The 13,002-nt window shown below is 35.7% G+C and overlaps 2 protein-coding genes across 2 annotated transcripts; both read left to right on the plus strand.

Annotated features, from left to right (window-relative positions):
* Window positions 1–72: 72 nt before the first annotated feature.
* vhl (von Hippel-Lindau tumor suppressor) lies at window positions 73–3,113 on the plus strand. The gene is made up of 3 exons (XM_088917484.1): window positions 73–651; window positions 963–1,085; window positions 1,341–3,113. The coding sequence occupies exons 1-3, from the start codon at window positions 453–455 to the stop codon at window positions 1,532–1,534; spliced, it is 516 nt and encodes a 171-aa protein (XP_088773610.1). The 5' UTR covers window positions 73–452; the 3' UTR covers window positions 1,535–3,113.
* Window positions 3,114–5,739: 2,626 nt separating this feature from the next.
* LOC148835269 (uncharacterized) lies at window positions 5,740–11,181 on the plus strand. The gene is made up of 5 exons (XM_088915802.1): window positions 5,740–5,798; window positions 6,586–6,667; window positions 8,015–8,063; window positions 8,955–9,059; window positions 10,701–11,181. The coding sequence occupies exons 1-5, from the start codon at window positions 5,740–5,742 to the stop codon at window positions 10,754–10,756; spliced, it is 351 nt and encodes a 116-aa protein (XP_088771928.1). The 3' UTR covers window positions 10,757–11,181.
* Window positions 11,182–13,002: the final 1,821 nt, after the last annotated feature.

Consider the following 13,002-nt stretch of genomic DNA (forward strand, 5'->3'; position numbering starts at 1 on the left):
AATTACTGAAGAGAATTTTCAGCCTTAGGGCGGATCTTCCGGAAACGTTACAGGAAATTGCGTTGGCAATAACATTCAGAGAGAGAGATTGGGTGGGTGGCGTACTACTCTTGGTTTAGCAAAACAAGCTGGTTTGGTGAATTGAACTGATAAATATTTGCAAAACTTTAATACAACAAAGAATTTTGTGTACGTCGCATAGACAAATAGTTCCCCTTTTCTGGAGCGATTGGTGTGTGCATGCGCATAGCTGCAGCATACTAAGTAAAAAAAACGTATTTTTTAAAACTTTGTGTAGAAGGAGACAATTGTATTCGTTCCATGTTTTGTTTGACCAGTAATTGAAGTATTGTGCAGTACTTCTCTTTGTTGTTAAATATCGCGCTAGGTTAAACCTAGCATTGCCAATGACTGTCAGACTATCTCGGGTTTTACTTCGTTATTGATTGATAATGCCTCAAGACGCCCCCGAAGAAGACACTGATCACCGCCCTTTGGTGAGATCTTTGGATACTCGGATACGCTCCAATGTGGTATTTTGTAACCGGAGCCCACGAGTTGTCCGACCCGTGTGGATCAATTACAGAGGGAAAGCTCATCCTTACGAAAACATACAACCAGGAACAGGGAGACGGATGACGACGTATGTAGGTGAGCGGTGCATAACAGCTTCACTTTTTAGTATCTGGATGATGTGTTCTCTAATTTAAATCCTGAAGTTCTATCCAATTCTAATGAGAGTTTTGAATCACATGTAAGGTTGTTCCCATTTCTTTCTTAACCTGCGAAAGTAGTCTACGCTTTTTTACTGGAGTGTTATAAAACTTGGAGCCTTGTGCGTGAAGGAGGCTTTACGGTCGAAATTAGATATGTAATTGATGTTAAATATTGTGAATATATCTTTTGGATTAGCTGTTCAGCATATACATGCAGCTAGCTAAATATGGTTTATTTCTCTTTAGGGCATCCTTGGATGTTCAGAGATGCAGAAACAGATGAGCCACTCATTGTGAACGGAAAAGAGTTGTTTCTTCCAAAACCCCAGGAACATTCCCAGCCGTGTTTTGTAAATATCACACTACCTGGTGCGTATGTTCATTTTAATGAATTTTACTTTAGTTTATTAGGTGGACAATTTTTAGAAATTAGCAGTTCTGAGTAGTACAGGCTGTGAGATTTTCTTGTACTAATGATCTGATTAGTCTTTTTTTTAAGTGGTTCATATTATTTATTGCAAAAAAGTACCAAATAGTACACATAAGTTTTCTGGGTGTTGTTGTAAAATCATATGTTCTTTGTGCAGTTGTGGTTTCTAACAAGTTTTTTTTTAATACTTGCAGTCTTCACTCTAAAAGAAAGGTGCTTACAGATTATCCGCCGTCTTGTGAGGCCTGAAGACTTTAGGAAGCTGGAGATCGCGAGGAGTCTCCATGAAGATCTAGAGGATTGGCCCTGTGTAGAGAAGGACATTCAGAAGATTGCCCGCCGTGTGGCACAGAGATTGCAGGAGGACAGAGAAGCTCAACAACCTTAGAGGCTGGGCTGGGAAAATGTTTTTTTTTGGCCAGTACCTATACAGTATATGCTTTGACCAGAATGCTTAGTGACATAAAAGAAGACTCTGAAGGAAGGAGATGTCAGAACTGTAGATAAGTGATGGTATTCAAAAGGAAGAAACATCTCGTGGAAGGGGATTTGGAAGCATTCGGTTCTATTAACAGTGTTTATTATCTTCTGTTTCTCTTTTCATAAGCTTTAACCTTAGAAGGTTTCTATATGTAACTATTCAATTGAATCCATCAGTATCTTAAAGGTTTAAGAATCCTTTGAATATATTGCTTGAGTTATCCTCAGGAACTGAATCTGAATTGGTCCCTCAAGATTATAGTCTAGTGTTTTTCCTGTTGTGCACATATAGATACAAAGAAATCACAGCACGCCTTTTCTTTATTTAAAGTGAATCATTTATACTGAATTTGTGCTTGCTGACTATATTGTGTACTGCAGTGTAACCGTCATAAAATCATATCTGGTTCAGGAATGAGTTATAAATATTCTCGTCGACCTGGAAATCCCAATATTTTATTTGGAAAGATTTATGATTTCCTCTGTATATTTCTTATGACTTCTTTTATCCCTGTGATTCTGAAACTATGCATGTCAAGATTTTTAGGTATATAATTCCAGCTGTAATAAATGAGGTTCAGTATATGTCCTCAAAGCGTTTACAGCATTATCTTGAATGGTCCACAGTGTGGCAGAGAAGAGCACGTTTTGTGGACACCGCACTCAGCATTGTCTGAGAGGAATGCAATGTGCCTTTTTATTAACCTTCTACACTTGTTGTTAGAGCAGTTTTGTTGGATGAAATCACTTGCAGCAGATTCTGAGGAATGTAACCTCTTGGAAGTGAGTGAAAAGTTCAGCACTAGACCTGGGGTTCTATTTGCGTGCAGTTTGTGTGGGTTACCGCAGGGTGCTCCAGTTTCCACAGTCCAAAGACATACTGGTAGTTTAACTGGCTCCTGGGAAAATTAGTCCTGGTGTGAGTGTGGTATGTGTGTCTTTTGTGCCCTGTGATGGACTGGCTTCCCATCCTGGGTGCTTCCTACCTTGTGCCTGCTGCTTGCAGGGATAGCCTCTGGCTTACCTGCGGCCCTGAATTAGATGAAGTAATTAGAAAAAGGATGAATGTATAAATGGATCTAAGTTAGTGACAGGCTTTTTAAGGTGATGTAGCTTCTAAAATCTTACACTGCAGTTGTAACATAGTCCTTGTACAGCTAGAACCAGCTGTAGTTTGTCCCGTTTCAACTTACGATGTACTGTATTGCTCTTTCAGTTTAAAGCCTCCATTATTTTATACAAACCTATCAAAATTGTTTAATAACTTTGTAACCAGTTTGAGCTACATTTTTTGCTTTGGTCCAACAATAAATCAGTTGCGTGAATGAAAGCTTAACTGTATTTTTCTCTGTCCAGATATGTTTTTTTTTTCTTTTATCTGGCTGCTAGCATTTAAGGAGTATGTCAGTATGTCAGGTTAAAAAAAAGTTCAGCTTATTTCACTGTGCCTTTTGTTTAATGCATTAAAGTGAAATTGCTAAAGGAAATTTGTCTCCTGGATCTCATTCTTTTCTGTTGTCTGTGATGTGTTTGTGATTGCAGAAGCAGGCATTTCAATTAAAGGTTCCAGGGTCCTCATCCTCATTACCCAGTGCCCTGTCAGCATCCATTGTCTATAAAGTCAGACTAAACTAAATCAATGCTTAAATCAGTGTTACTTTCACCTTCAGATATTAACTGTGCAATCGTCTCAGGTGCTGGGAATTGGGGCAGCTAATTTAGGGACACCCAGATTGCATCTCCAGTGTAGTTTCTGAAGTTAAAATATAACTTCACAGCTTTTTGGTCCTAGGTTCTATGATAGCTGTGATCACCTTCTGAGTGAAATTTGTGTTGTCTGTGTGTGTTTTCCCAGTGCTTTGGTTACACAGTTCTCTATGGCATTGTACTAGAGTTCATGCTCATTGTTGCCTTAGTAAAAAGTTAGTAGTTTCACAAATATGTGACTAGTTGTCCTGGCTAATTTCCTATTGCACATCCTCCACATATTGTATACAAATATATTATTAATGAAACCCATACAGCCCTGAGTACTGTTTAGTTATATTGTGGATAATACATGTGCCCCTTTCAATGTTCATTCAATAGCTGTGTCCTTTGGTTAATCCAATATCTTCTATAAATAATAAAATGCCTTAATGACAGAATTAAATAGAAATGTGTTTTAATGATGTCATGTGGAAGGTGACTAAAAGTAGCTAATATTTTTATGGAAATTTTCAATTTCTTTTGAGAGTGCCATGTACTCTAATAATGTAATATAACAGTTTGTCACATTCAGAAATATTACGTATTCTCAGTCTTGGTTAAACTTGTCTGCACAGTAACTTTTATTCAGTAAAACTTGATCACTGCATTATTGAGTAGAAGAAGCAGTTTTGATTTCCAGACCTTAATTAAAAATTGAGTGAAATAGAATATGACTGTTGTATGTTCCCTGTAGCTAAGATATGTGAAGTTCAAGAGGATTTTAAATTCAAAGATAGTGTTATTCGTTTTCCTCTTAATTGATAGCAACCCTGCTTTTATGTTTCTGTCTTTATTCCTGACTATTAATCTTTAAACATGCTGACATATTAACAAATGCAGTGAGACTTGAGATAGCTTTAATCTCATGCTTTTAAAAAAACTTTAGAACCCTATTTCACTATAATATGTGGAGAAGTCATAGATGTAGCTTTTAAGGATATGCAAGGTTTCAATCAATGATAACATCCCATGATTCGAAAACACACATGATCAAAGTGACGATATCAAGCATAAGTGCTTCAAAAAAAGAAATGCTAGATGAAAAGTGAGTCAAGAGAGGAGAAACCCAGCAGTTGAATGAAATCGATTATTCTTTACAAAACAATAGTATCAATCACCTAGCTTTACATTTTCAACTGTCAAAACATTGTCTGGCTGTGCATTGTGTATCATCTTATTCTTTATAATAAATTGTTTCTAGACTTACAAAATTAAAGCTATGATGATTCCCCAGGAATGTGAAAATTCTGCTGTCCTTAAATGTGGCGATGCTGTATGATTATTTTAGCTTCAAGTTCAAGTTTAATCATAACTGCATGTACCCACATACAATGAAATGCTTACTTGTGTTTTTCCCTCACATAACATGGAAATGAAAAAACACAATTCTTGGAGACAGAACTGGCTAAATCACTTTCTGCCTTGAAGAACTGCACAAGAAATATCCTGAAATCCTTTTGGATATTGTCAATCCAATTCAAAGGCAATGAAATGTCATATGCTTGTTCATTTTGATAATTACTTGTTTACCATCGCATTGTTATAATTGTCAATGATTTTCTCTTGACCTTTTTGACCACTTTGAAGTAGAAGGTTCAGTTCCCTGTCAGGGCATTATAACTAATCCCCTGAGTGAAGTATACTTCGCTCAGAATTCGTTAGTACAATTCCCACCTGTTTTATTTGTTATAAATATGTAATGCTTTGGATAATGGCATCAGCAAAACAATTTCAGCTATACTTCATATACTCTACCTCAAAAGTATTGTGTCATGTTTACCCACTTCCGAGTAATCAAGAAGAATGATAGTAAATTAAATTGGTTTAAGCTAAATATTTGTTCAGACTGTCTTATGATCTGGTACTGTATTATATAACATTGTTGATTAAATATATTTTGATCTGTATGTTACTCTTATTTGGTGTTTTGCAAATTTAAAGAATTAAGAGAAGTAGTTAGGGTTAGCCATTTTTGTGAAATGAATAAATTAAACTTCATATAAAATCCTATTAGAATAGAACTAACAATGTCCAATAAGTGTCTTAATTAAAAATAATAATCTATACAGTTCTTGAAAATGTGTTTATTGCAAATTTGAAAAACGTTTCTGTTTTGGATTTACCTGGTTCTACTTGAAGGTTTAGAAGTTAATGACAAGAAGTTATCATTTACATAATACAGCCCACCTCTTCAATTTCCCATAAAAAATGTCATAAATACCATTGCTTACATAAGCTTTGCCAATTTTCTCTTTGCAAAGCACACAATGCCTGCCAAAGGCACTGTGAGTTTGGACGTAATCAGTTGCTAGGTTACAAAGAAATACGAGCTGCTCTTAGTTTCAGGAAAAGACACAGAGTAATATGCAAGCTGGAAGAAAGCATTGGAATGTGAGGGCTCCTAGCCCCTTCAGACAACCTAAGTAAGTTAAAATAAATCCCTTCTTCTAAATTCATACTGCTTTATACAAATTACACAACTGCTTCTTTTTGGCTTGTTAAAAATTAATCACTGTCAACATTTGAACAAAGTAAATGGGGTCACAAATGAAAGACTCATCAGATTATTTTACATATGCTCTTCAATATGTGCTCCTAGACTTTTGTTTATATTTTTCTGTGTGGGGATGTTAAGTATTTCATACAGGTCAGCACTAGTCATACTGTCATTTTACTGCACATCTTTCAGGAATATGATGGATGAACTTGTGTTAAACGTTCAACATTCCTTCTCTATGTAACATTAAGTGTTACTGTGACCTGTGTTACTGTTTGGTGTGGTACAGAGTTCAGAAGTAAAAAAATGTTAAGTCTCCCTAGAATGTTATTTACAGCATTGGCCTAACAAGACCTCAGCAAGGTTCAGTTGCTCAAAAGGACAAAGCATCATTGTCAGCACATTCTAGTCAATTTGGTAGTGAAATGTTTTGTAATCACCCCTAAGAAATTATGTTAAAGTCATATTGAGATGGATATTCTTTTCTTATTCCAACAGCAAGTTGATATTAGAAAAGCCACCTGCAGCTGTTACGTAATGTGCAGGTGACCATCATTTACAAATATACAGTACAGAGCAGCTGTTTGCTCTTCAGCTCTTTGTCTTGTCTTTTGCTTATTTCCCCCACAGGGAATTTTACGTTTTAAAATTGGTAGCATGGAAAGAGGTGAATTCTCCAGTACTGAGTTTTTTTCTTTTTTCTGTTTTTGCAGTATGACATTCTGGCCAAGGAATGATCCAGTGGTTCTTCCTCGTGTCAAAACCGATCACTGGGCGAAAATGAGATCTGAAGTGGTATTATTATTATTTATATGATGTTGTCATCATAATTGCAAGAGTTGTTTTCTGTTTGTGTATAGTTCATATTTATAGAGTACCATTTGAAAATGTGATTTGGAATTGATTGATCGTCATAGCAGGTCCACCTGTGCCAGACAGGTTTGATTAAGTAAATAGACTATCACTGTTACTTTTATCAATGACGCTTTGTCAGTGTTATTTAGAGGAAGTTGACACATCCTCCAAGCTTTCCTCACAATTTGACACCTGCTGGCGCATTGAAGCGGTGTAATGAATGTTCATGTTCATTTGTGTGCAATGCAGTCCAACTGTTGATTGGAAAAGTTTGATTATAAACATGGAACAGTATATTTTTAAGGGTCCACTATTTAATGGGAATGAAGTACCAACAAGTCATTTGTTTCTTTTAGGACATTCAGTCAAGCTATTGATAATTTTCTTTTCTTACCATGCATGGTTTTTAAATCTATTGTACTAGAGCTCCTTCAGTTTTCTGCCTGCTGTTTTATTTGATATATTTTTAAATCTGTTATAATTAAAGGTATCAGTTTTTAGAATCAACAAACATTTAAAGATGTATAGCTTATGATTTGCAGTGCATCACATTGGATAAATCACAAAGTCATTTTTTCTTCTTGCTGAGGCTCATGGTAATCAATAGCCTATCCAGATGCCTTGGCTCCATGGCAGGATCATACTTTGGATGGAACACCAGGCCATCAGATGGCACACACATATAATGTGGAGTAGGCATGCCAAGTGATTTTTCATTAGTTTGGCTGGATTCTAAGAAGTATGAGACAGAGTATGCAGAGTATATTTGGTGCAACTCTCCTGGCTGGGAGAATTGATAGCCTCCCTCCTTCATCTTGCAAGGATTGAGCCAGGGAGTTGCTGCAGGGGAGTAGATGAGATAGTAGGAGGGTGTATTCAAGTCCTGGGTGCAAGATTTAAATACTATGCCGGCTAGAAGAGGTTAGGATCAACCCTTCCTCCTGAATTCCTATTACAACTTTTGTTATAATTTCATTAAAATAATCAACAATAATATTGCAAGATATAACACTCATTTCAAACTGAAACCTTGTCTACAATCTTAATGAGAAAATATCGTACTTTGACACAATTTGGTAAATTTCAAAGCTAAATGTGAGCTTGTTTCAGGAAACACAACTAATCCACTAATTTGCTGGAAACAGCTATGCTAAGGAAGCACAAACCACCGTGCCGTTTGCTAAAAGACTGTCCCTTTTGTGTTTAAGTAAAAAGAGAGGAGAGTGGTGGTTTTGTGTTTAATTTAGATTTTCAGTCTCAATTCAACATATTTTGTTTTATTCTCAGATACACACCTTTCCGTTTTCTGTGTCTATTGCTGTGCTTCTGGAGAAAGGTATTGTTCTACTTTTAAACGAGAAAAGTAAAGGAACATGTACTGTATGTGCACTTACTGTATTTACATAGCTTTTATTCTTTTATATAGTTTGTCCAGAAATAATCAAACCTGCTAAATATGCTATCTTTAGTAAATTCACTGAAATCAAACAGAGCATTATCTTCCGATAATTTAAAGGACTGATCACCCTTTTGACAATGGTGTAATTAAAATAACAATTAATTAATTTAAAATCTCCTAAATTAATCTTTGCATATGAATTGCAGCAAGCCTCTCTTTTTCTAACCAGAATTTTGGGCATTAATTTGTGAAATATGATATTGCTCTCTAGGATCTTGCTTTAGAGACACTTTAGACTATTTCACCCATGACTCTAGCAGTGTGCTGCTTCATGTACTGACTCCAGGTGTTTCACACCTTGTTGCTAAAAACTTGACAGCAATGTGCAGATCTGGCAGATTTTCCTTCATTTTATCAAATTATTGCCTCTGAAAGTGATGGTGTGTTGCTTCACTGGCAGTGACACCAAATAACTAAAATAAATGGCAGTGACACTAACGTGAAAATCATAAATGCCTTGGAGACAAAGACCATAAACTACATGGATGAATTTATTTTTATACACATTAAACACATTTCAATTTCAAAGGACCAATGTGACCATAAATGCCATGGAGGCAGTTTAAATGTTATATCATTTGTCTTCCTCTATTAACACTCTGTATGTGTTTTACATCTTTTTGCTCTTAACTTGATTCAGGACATTATGAAGGAAATTGAAAGTTTTGCCTTACTAAATTAAAAGATTTTTCTTTCATTTTGAAACACAGATGGTTTTTGAGGACCCCTCATTTTAAACGTCAGTCCCGTGTTCTCCATGTATTCCAGGCAGATCAGTCTCTCCACAGAACTTGCCACAGTACAGGAATGAATACAACGACAGGGCAAGAAGAGGGTTCTGCTACTGGCCCATTGAGCAGAAAGCCTCCAAGTGTGAGTATCAGAGCCTTTCTTTCAACACACCAGCCTATATTTAATTAGAGATGCCCCAGAAACTGATCTAGGGTCATTTAAAATAATTAAAAAGTAGATAATATTATTTTAAAATAGTGTCCAAGTGTTTATGCATAGATATATGGCATGAACAATACCTGGCTGAAGACAACAACAGCCAATCCACAAGGACAGGGCTGTCAGAACCCCCCTCACCTCCTTTAATGAACGGTGAGTGAGGGAGCTGCTGCATGGGCCTAGATAGGGTGATAAAGGAATGTGAAAACAAGTATGCAAGATTAAGGTTTGACCTTTTCCTGAAGTTTTACATTAATTACAGCAATTAAAAATGCACGTCAGTAAATTAAAACCTAGAACAATACCTCATCTATATAACTTAAACATTTTCTCTGCTGCTGTCATATTTAATTGACTGCCCCAGTCTTTTCAGGCACAGACACAGGTACACTGTGGGAGAAGTCTTAAGCCTGTATTCTGAGCCCCAGCTTATGTACATGTGTATCTCCTTAAATCCACTGTGTTGGGGGAATCAGAATTGATCAGGCCAGATGTATCAAATTTTCTTTCCACCTGTCAAGACGTAATCGATTTTCTCTCTTTCTCAGCCCGAACTTGTGTAGCCCTGGGGCACATAGCTCAAGATGTCGTTCATTCCTTTTTTTCATGATTCTTTGAGTGTCTTTCTGTGTACCCATCAATGGAGCTCATTCATAAATTCACGGACAGCACTGACATTTGAAAGTGAAGAGTATCATGCAGTTTACAGAATGTGTCCCCTGGCTCACTCCTTCAGAATGATATATTGTCTCTAGACTAATTTTGAAGGTATACACTTCAGTTATGGGAATTAACTAGAGAAAAATATTTTTTTTTTCAGTCACTTTAACTGCCATTTTATGGCTTAGTAATTGCTTAAAATTCATCAAGAAATCAGGCACATAGTTACAATTGGACTTACAATATTCTAAAAATAATAGGAATATGGGAAAAAGTAAAGCTAGCTGGATTAATTAAAGGTAAATAAATCAGAGATGGTGTTGAAACTAATCCTTCACAAAATGTCCAGAAGTGACAGTCAGGTCAAGGAAGAATGAACAAAGACAGATATTAGTGGGTTTATGGCTTCTTATTATTTTGTAACCTTGCCTATATTTTTGTGTTCCTATGAACCTCTAGTAGAATTAGGCTTGGATTTGGGCCTCCACAATCAGCAGGAACAACTAATCAGAATGTGCCATTCTATCAATATAATATTTTCACTGCAGTCCTACTCATCTGTGCTCTGTAAGATGGCCTTCATTTCAGGTTGTGATGAGAATAATGTTGTGTGGGACTGAATTGTACATTTCACTGGTTCACTCTTTTGTCAATGGAAGATCTGGAACTCGTTCTGGTCAGGGGAAATGATAAAAGTCTGTCATATTAGGCTACTCATGCCAACTGTGCACCATGTGTCAATAAAGGATTTTTTATTTGACTGGGGGTTCCTAATGTATTGGCCAGCTAATGTAAAGATCTAATAAAATTAAAAGTATATATATGATAAAACAAGAATCAAGAGGATTGCATTACTCTTGTTTGTATTACTATACAGTCAGTAACTGCTGTCATTGGTTTCAGGTTACAGATACAGTTTTGGGGCCTACAAGACTGCACTTGGATTGCCAAGAATCTGAAGATGGCACATTAAATATTAAAACTTAAATATGACACGTTATCAATGTTAGTTTTGTGAAATGAGTCATATTTGTTATATTTTGGTCAAAAACATTTCTTTCTTTTTCTTCTGAACTGTAATGTATGTAAAGGAACAAGTAAAGGTTTATTCCATGCTGAAAATAGAAGAAAGGAAACACAACATTTTGGCTGTGGAGCCTTCATTGGGTGTAAGAACTTCTCTTTTCAGCATGGAATAAACCTTTACTTGTTCCTTTGCAACCTACTGTACGCACACTGATGCGGCTACCTACAATACTTGTAATGTACAGTATGTATACCAATATTTTTCCATCACGGTAAATTAGGGGTTAACGTTGTGATTATGGACAAAATAAAGTGAAAAATAAGGCTTCAGACTATTTTGTGAATCCCATAATTAACAATAAATTAAACAGCACATGAAAATTATAATGGTGTTTCTGGATAATTTTCATTTTTCCTTTTTTGCATTAGAATGAGTTTGTGTTTTACAAATGAGACAATTTAATTTTATTAATGGTACATTGCAATTCTTCAAGTGACATGACCTCAAACTTGATATTTTGTATACTTTTTTAATATATTTTTTTAAATATTTTTTATGCGAGCTGTGTGTATTAATAGTATTCTACAAAGGAACATTAATACGTTTATTCCATGCTGAAAAGAGAAGAAAGAAAACACAACGTTTCAGCTGTGGAGCCTTCTTTGGGTGTCGTTCGAAGAAGGCTCCACAGCTGAAAACATTGTGTTTTCTTTCTTCTCTTTTCAGCATGGAATAAACCTATTACTGTTCCTTTGCAGCCTACGCATGCTGACGCAGCTACCCACCTGAACTACTTAATAGTATTCTGGCATGCATATACTGAAACTGTAAAAAGCAACAGTACTTGCTTCATGAAACAAGAGTACTGGGTCAAACGTATTGACTGTATGGTGATAATATTACACAATATTTTGCGTGGATTCAGAGAAGGGATGCTATTGGTCTCCTCGAACCTACTAATGAATTCCAATGTATTTGTTCTAACTTTATTTTTTGGTGTCCAATAAAACAAGCACTGGGCACTTTGGATTTGTTAAACAGCTGTGTGAACCAAGGAGTCGAGTTTATTGAACAATAGTGCCATCTGTTGAAAAGGCTCTAATTGTTTTAGATAGATAAAGTGGAAGATTTATAATGATCATTTGTCAGAAATGCAGACATTGTTGATGGGTAAAATGTGCTTGTACTTGTTAAAACAAGATTGAAAAAAGAAAAGTAGAAAAAGAAAATGACTACAGATGTCATTCTAAAGTGGTTCTCATTGCTCATTAATCAATAATATTAATTTTTTAAAACGATACAGATCAATGGAGCATGAGTGATTTGGCTTCGCTTTACGGGAAGAGAAAGTGCTAATTAATTTTACACATTACTTGTTCTGGGCCAAATGCAATAAAAAACCTTTTCTGAGGACAGCTTGGTCTGTTTCTTATTGTTTCAGGTTTTAGGCATTAATAAACATATACTTTAACAACTAATAGTAAGAACTAAGCCCAGATAATTTTATCATTAATGCCACTTTAAAGCTGTTGCAACTTTAGTATCCAGCCCAGGTTCCTCAAAACTACCTAAACAAGCATGTAGGTGTGACAGTGTTGATATTCCATTCAAAGTTACAATAACTTCCATATTCTACTGTATACTTATAATGTACTGTACTATACTGTAAAATTTAGTTATAATTCTAAGTTGATAGAACATATTTTTATTTCATGATAAATGCCTTCCCATGACCTTTCCTCTTGTTTCTTCTTTGTGAGGAACAGCGATGTTGACAACAGACTACTGGCTCACACAGTGATTAGCGGTATGTGAAGAGTTACAATAAGTATATTATGGCAGCATTTTCCTAGGAGACTAAAACTATTTGAAAACAAACTACGAAAGGACTGAAGGAGTGCAGGCAAGGCCTTATCTCAAGGTCAGACATCTGTACCTCAACGTTTGGATTTATTTCCCTTTCAGTTAAGTATTTCTTGGTCTGCTACATTAAAAGACATTTATATCATTCTAAATTGTTGAGAGGAAAATAAATCAGCAAGCAGCTCATTATGTTGGACACTAAATAAAAGAGAATGTCATTTGTTTTCAAATGCCTTTTGGCAAGGAAGAAACAATTCAGATGCGAGTTTGTTGGATCACCTTTTTTCGATGGGGAGAGTTTTATTTCCATCAGTA

This window comes from Atractosteus spatula, chromosome 5, assembly GCF_055471065.1.
Source record: "Atractosteus spatula isolate fAtrSpa1 chromosome 5, fAtrSpa1.hap1, whole genome shotgun sequence".
In the NCBI taxonomy this organism is placed as follows: Eukaryota; Metazoa; Chordata; class Actinopteri; order Semionotiformes; family Lepisosteidae; genus Atractosteus; species Atractosteus spatula.